The sequence below is a fragment of the Pteropus alecto genome, unplaced genomic scaffold (assembly GCF_000325575.1).
Source record: "Pteropus alecto unplaced genomic scaffold, ASM32557v1 scaffold107, whole genome shotgun sequence".
Taxonomy (NCBI): domain Eukaryota; kingdom Metazoa; phylum Chordata; class Mammalia; order Chiroptera; family Pteropodidae; genus Pteropus; species Pteropus alecto.
In genome coordinates this window covers 226823-233168 of record NW_006440619.1, presented here as the reverse complement: position 1 = coordinate 233168, position 6346 = coordinate 226823, and the positions used below count along the sequence as shown (strand labels likewise).

General features: G+C 42.6%; 1 protein-coding gene and 1 pseudogene across 5 annotated transcripts in view; one reads left to right on the top strand and one right to left on the bottom strand.

Annotated features, from left to right (window-relative positions):
- The window catches only part of TMEM164 (transmembrane protein 164), a 182634-nt gene that overhangs the window by 43217 nt on the left and 133071 nt on the right, over positions 1-6346 (bottom strand). For all 5 annotated transcript variants that reach the window (XM_025050554.1, XM_025050553.1, XM_025050555.1 and 2 more), the window contains one exon: positions 3582-3660. In XM_025050554.1, the coding sequence (XP_024906322.1) occupies positions 3582-3660 (79 nt within the window). The remainder of the gene's footprint in view (positions 1-3581; positions 3661-6346) is intronic.
- LOC112484195 lies at positions 353-471 on the top strand (annotated as a pseudogene).

Sequence of the window (6346 nt, the reverse complement as noted above, 5' to 3'; positions counted from 1 at the left end):
GGATCGAGAGATAGAATGGAGAAGACTCTGTAATCAGGTATGAAAGGCAAGAGCGAAGGAGAGGGAACTGCCAAGAATGGTTCTGGGGTTTAGCGTTTTGATGGTAACGGTAGCTCCTGAATGCTGGGACTGGGCTTCCTACCGAGGATTTTGGGGGAATTATTTCACATGCTGTTCAGAAATACTTCCAAGACAGCTACCACCACGCCACAGTCAGACAAAACCAAGGCTTGGGGCAATGAAATCACTTACCCTCAATCAGAAAACTGTGAAATTGTAAATAATGGTGCTTTTTACTACTTCAATTAACTCCTTTTACTTTGTTGAGCATTTCTTTTTAAAAAGTATCCAAGTCTACAGCCAAGCCACCCTGAACGTGCCCGATCCCGTCTGATCTCGGAAGCTAAGCAGGGTCAGGCCTGGTCAGTACATGGATGGGAGACCACCTAGGAAGACCAGGTGCTATAGGCGTAAAAAATAAAAATAAAAAATAAGGGATTGTAAGCAGACAAAGTCCTTGCAATCTGTGAGGTCAACCAAGACATTCCTTGTCTAATAAAAAAAAAAAAAAAAAGAAAAGAAAAAGAAAAAAAAGCCAGGCTGTAGAAAGAAAGAGCAGTGTGGACAAAGATGGTAGTGACAAAGGACTGCAGAAACAAGCGAGGAACGAGGTTCCCACTAAACACCACCTAGCCACCTCCAAACACAGGAAGAATGAGGAGTGTGCCTTTCAGGAAAATGGAGTTCCTGAGCACAGGAGATTATCTATGGGAGTGCTGTCTTGTCTTCGGTAAAAATCCCTGAGCTAGTTATTTCTGGAAAATTACCAGAGACTTCTAGGGAAGAGAAGTCCCAAACTCTCATTTTTTTTTTTTTTTGATTTATAGGGAATAAACTTTCCACTGCTTACTCCAGATCCATTCCCCCTCTGCGAAGCCTAGATCCAAGGCTCAGACTGAAAATGAAACCAGCCAGAAGAAATCCAAATTATTCTCTAAATGTTTATAATTCCCACAAGTGAACAACGGAGGGCAGCAAAGAGCCAGAAAGGAAGGAGAGTCCACACAAGAGCCCAGAAATGGTGGAAAAGAGATGAACTAGGCTTGGGAAATCATATTACAGCCCCACAGTACCCTCTGTTGCACTTACCATGCTGTATTGGAATTGAGTATCTTCTCTCATAGATGGGGATTCCCTGTGGAAAGATTGTACCTGTCTGGTTCATTTCTGATTCCTTAGTGTCAATGCGGGGCACATAGTAGGTGTTCAACAAATACTTGTCAAGTGAATGGGTGAATGGGGCAGGTGCAGATGAGACTGTCAGCCTGATGTGGTTAGAAGACAAATGTGTTTTAGGATATCATAGTGTGTGGGAAAGAGCACTGGTTTGGGGAGCGAATTTAGGCCAGTCTTTGAATCTGGGCTGTGGGTGAGGTACCTAACATTTCTAAGCCTGGATTTTCTCCTCCGTAGAAAGATTGTTCATCAGGTCAGTTGTGATGAGAAAATACATAAAACATGTCTAGCACAGTATCTCATACACAGGAAACAATATAAAGTAGGCATTGATATTTACTGTAGTATTACTGTTACTATTACTGCAGCCTCTTCTCAGGGTCGGGCACCAGAGGAGAGGGGAAAGAATCATTAACAGTAGGAAATAAATTAGAGTTAAGACTTGGAATCACTACTTCCTCAGTTCAGTTACGCCCCCCAAACAGTGCAGCAATAGATCCAATAGAAGGCCACAGTGGAATCAGCCACTTCTAGATTATAGTTTGTTTGTTGTGTGGAGGAGTAGGGCAGGGGATAGCTACTTGGTATTTTCCATGTCAGCCAAGTCTAGCTCAGCTATCTGACAGATTGTTTTGGAAACCTCAGAGCACAAACAGGTTTAACTAGTAACCATACACATTTGGCCAGAACTTGCATTGCACACCTCAGAAACCGACAACAATGAGTGGTGGGAGTCTGAAGACCTGGGACAGCTGCCTGTCTGGTTCCCTTCAGAATAAGTCTATCTCTGAGACTTAAATATTATTAGGAAGATATTTTCTGTGCCTCAGGGGACAGACAAGAAAAATGGCACGGATCTCCTGGCTACTGGAACTTCAGACTTCCCTTAGAGCTCACAGAGGAAAATAGTGCATTTAAAGCAAATTAAAATAAATTCTCTTTGTGTGAGAGTCCAAGTGTCGGCACATGGTAAAAACACTCTCAAAGAATATTTAGACAAGTCCTAAAAGTCTTAATTGATAGAAAATCAGGGAAAGGGGTCAAATCTCTCCACTGGTAGTAGACGCCATGGACAGCAATAGTGCCCATCCTCCAACATGTCTCTAGGTTGACTGATCTTTGAGAATATCTCATACCAGAAGTTCTTAAGGTTTGCCAGAATTCCTGAGTTAGAGGAAGCACCCTTCCAAACTATCTTCCAGTGGGCTCAAGAGTCCATGTGGTCTCATGTCATTTTTAATGTGATAGAAATGAAACACTTTCTGCCTGGGGTGAGGAAGGGAGGGTTGGTCTCCCAGAAGTCTCAGCTACCAAAATAAAGAGGCTGGTAGCTAAGATTAGAATAGAACATATTCCAGGTATAGGCCCTTCAGGAAGGTAAGAACACTGAGAAGGAGCTGCTCGCACACTTAGTCTAGCAGAGATAGGAACTTCCCTTCCCTTTTGTCTACTACACCAGCAGTCCCCAACTTTTTTGGCACCAGGGACCGGTGCTCCTATGAGAATCTAATGCCTGATAATCTGAGGTGGAGATGAGGTGGTGATACTAGTGCTGGGAAGTGGCTGCGAATAGAAATGAAGTTTCGCTCACGCGCCTGCTGCTCAGCTCCTGCTGCGTGGCCTGGCTCCTTACAGGCCACAAGCTGGTACCAGTCTGTGGCCCTGGGGTTGGGGACCCCTATACTACACAATAGATGGGGGGATAATTTAAGGGATACTGTGAAGTCACAAATCAACTTCCTCTCTAGGCTGCTTCTACCAGGTTACTGGTCTCTCCCTCATGACCAAATGAAGTTTTCCAGTGGTTTATTTTACACGGAGATTGATGCTCTTTCACCTGCTTCTTCCCTCAATCCCATAATCCTACAATCCCTGGACTTCTTACCCCTTTCAATATCTTCTTTGGTTCTCAGAGGATGGTTATAATGAGCAAGAGCTAAGATCCCTCTCTTGAGAGGGCTGAGTGCTTCCTTCTCACCTTCTACCCTATACTGTGCACTGAGGCAAGGTGAAGGCACAAGCACAAGTGAGTGACAGAGTGTAGGCGGTTCCATGCAAAACCAATCTACTAGAGGAAGAGAGGTAAAGGCCTACGCCCTGGGATAAACAGTCAGTGCATCAAGCTCACCCACAAAGGATGATTCTGGAAAAAGCCGCCAGATTCTTAGCAGGCCCCGTCCATGCCCATTTCCTACTGCCTGGTGTCTGGCATAAAGCATGCTGTGGAAACACATTCAGGCAGCAGCTCAAGATCCTGGTAGGCACCCAAGAGGTTTTGACTCCCCCAAACAGAAGGGAACAGCTAGGTGTGGTGGTGGCACAGGACTGTGGTTCGCTGGCCTTACCTCCTTTCCAAAGCAGGTAGATGGGCACCACGTACAGCATAACATGTTGAATGTAGTAAATCTCCAATTCAAATGGGAGCTGTAAGAACAGGAGGGAGAGGTGTTTCAGACCAAGAAGCACTCATTTCAACAGATTCTGAACTTGAATGCCCTTGTTCTTTAGGACCAACATCTTAGCAACCCCCATGCATTTCACCAGTTCATCTCCTTTTGCAATCAGACAAAAAAGACCAAAATGTACTTGTCACAAAGGCCAGCATCTTCCAAAGTGTATTTTGCAGAGATAGTACTTGAAAAATGTTCCACTAAGAAAGTTGGTTAAGAATGTAAGAAATGTTGCATATATTCCCTTGGAATTTACCTTGTATATTAGTGCTATATGAAGGACCTGGATGGTCTCTACAACTATAAAACTTGCTTAACATTGCTTATCCAGTATTTCCCAGACTTTGTCAGCCAGTGCCATTTTAAAAATAACACTCAGGGTTATGTACAGGTGACGGCAGAAACATGGCAGAATGAGAAACATCCCCGGATCTCTCCCCTTGAAACAACAATAAGCTGAACATCCAAAACTCAACAAAAAAACACACAAACTGCACACCAGCACGTCTGAGCATGGGATCTGCGCATAAGAGTTATCACAGGTCAGAAATCCGGGTGTCGGGCAGTGGACTGGTAGAAACAAAAAAGCTGACTCTCACAGCTGGAGCTTCCTGTAAGAGGAGGAGGAGGGGAAAAGGTGCGGAGAGTTCCCTGAAAAGCCCTGTCTGGGAGAGTTGTGAGCTCCACCCAGCCAGTGGCAGGGCCCAGTCATCAGGGCAGAAAGCAGAGAAGTGGGGATGACAGAGAAACAACAGTTGATTATTACGAGCTGCAGTAGCAAAACGTGAGGCTAGCTGCAGCCTCCATCCCCCAAAGCAGAGGGCCCCTACCCCATATCCTCCGAGACCGAACACCACGGAGCCCCAGGGGAATCGAAGCAAAAGCTACCAAAACTTTCACTAACACTGACAAAGACTGAGACTGAGGTTAGCGAGAGTGATTTAATATCTACTATAAAAAAAAGAGGCATTATTAAGACTGTATATAAAGAAGGGATCCAAGAGGCTTAGACGCTACCTACTGGAAACCAAAAGAAAAACGCCTTCTTTGCAACAGGCTAAAGAGAGACCTTTATATAATAAATCTTTCAGAAAAAAAGCAGAATACAATTCCATAAAAGCTCAGGACAGAAAACGTCCATTAAACAACATGCACAACCAAGGTGACAAGACAGCTCAGAAAGAAAGAGAAAAATCTCAAGCAAATAAGCTTAAAGACAAAGAAATAGGCGACTTAAATGACAGAGAATTCAGGATGGTACTCTGAAAAAAATCAATGAGATCCAAAACAATTCATATCAACGATTTCAGGAATAAAAAACAACTAGATGAGCAGAATGAGTTCTTTAGCAAGGAGATTGAAACCCTGAAAAAGAACCAAGTAGAACTTTGGGAGATGAAAAACACACTGAAAGAGATGAAAGATGAAACAGCAAGATGGGGAAATAGAGTCGACCAAATGGAGGAAAGCATCGGTGATATCAAAGACAGAAATCTAGAAATAAATCAGAAGGAAGAAGAGAGAAATCAAAGATTGAAAAAGAATGAAAGAGAAATACGAGAACTAGCTGATATCATCAGGAGAGGAAACAAAAATAATGGGCATTCTCGAAGCGGGGGAAAAGGAGCAGGGACTAGAAAGCATTTTCAGACAAATAGTTGACGAGAATTTTCCGAATCTAAGGAATGAGCTGCAGCTTTGAATTTATCATGTCAAAAGAATACCCAATTATCTCAACCCAAAAGGTCTTCTCCAACACACATAGTATTAAAATTATCAAAAATCGATGACAAAGAAAGAATTCTCAGGGCAGCCAGGAAAATGATGGTAACCAATAAAGGAAAACCCATTAGATTATCATCGGACTTCTCAACACAAACCTTACAAGCCAGAAAGGAGTGGAATCAAATATTAAAACTATTAAATGAAAGGAACTAATAGCCAAGAATAATGAATCCAGCAAAGCCCTCCTTTAGATATGAAGGAGAAATAAAAGACCTGTCCAGACATACAAAAATTGAGGGAGTTTTCCACTACGAGGCCTGCACTACAGGATATAGCGAAAGGGGTCAGCTCACCTAAAATAAAATGACAAAAAAATAAATACATAACTAGGAGTAAGGCAACTAGCAGGCAGATAGAAGCAGAGGAGTGCAACCCTTACTAAGAACAAGGCATTATAAGCTTAAGCAATAATAGATTTGCTAGAGCAAGATAGTAATGAACGTTCAGCATACACAGGGACAAATTGAGACAACAATGACTTAAAAGGGGAAGGATTCAAAGATCCAAATTCACAGAGGGGAATGGAGATAAGGCACACGAAGAATAAAATGGATGTGTGTGTGTGTGTGTGTGTGTGTGTGTGTGTGTGTGTGTGTGTACATATAACTATCATCTATATATTCATAATGGTAAGTAACCACACGTCCAAGATTCAGAACTGAAGTCTAATAACATAAAACAAGAAGGACCAGAGGGAAAACTCACAAAACTCAACCGAAATGTAAAAACAATAAAGCAGACAAACAAGGTCAAGGAAGCAATGGAAACACCAAGCTACCAGAACGCAAAAGATAAAATGGTTATAGGAAGACCTCATATTTCAATAATCACTCTAAATGTAAATGGACTGAACTCACCAATAAAAAGGCACAGAG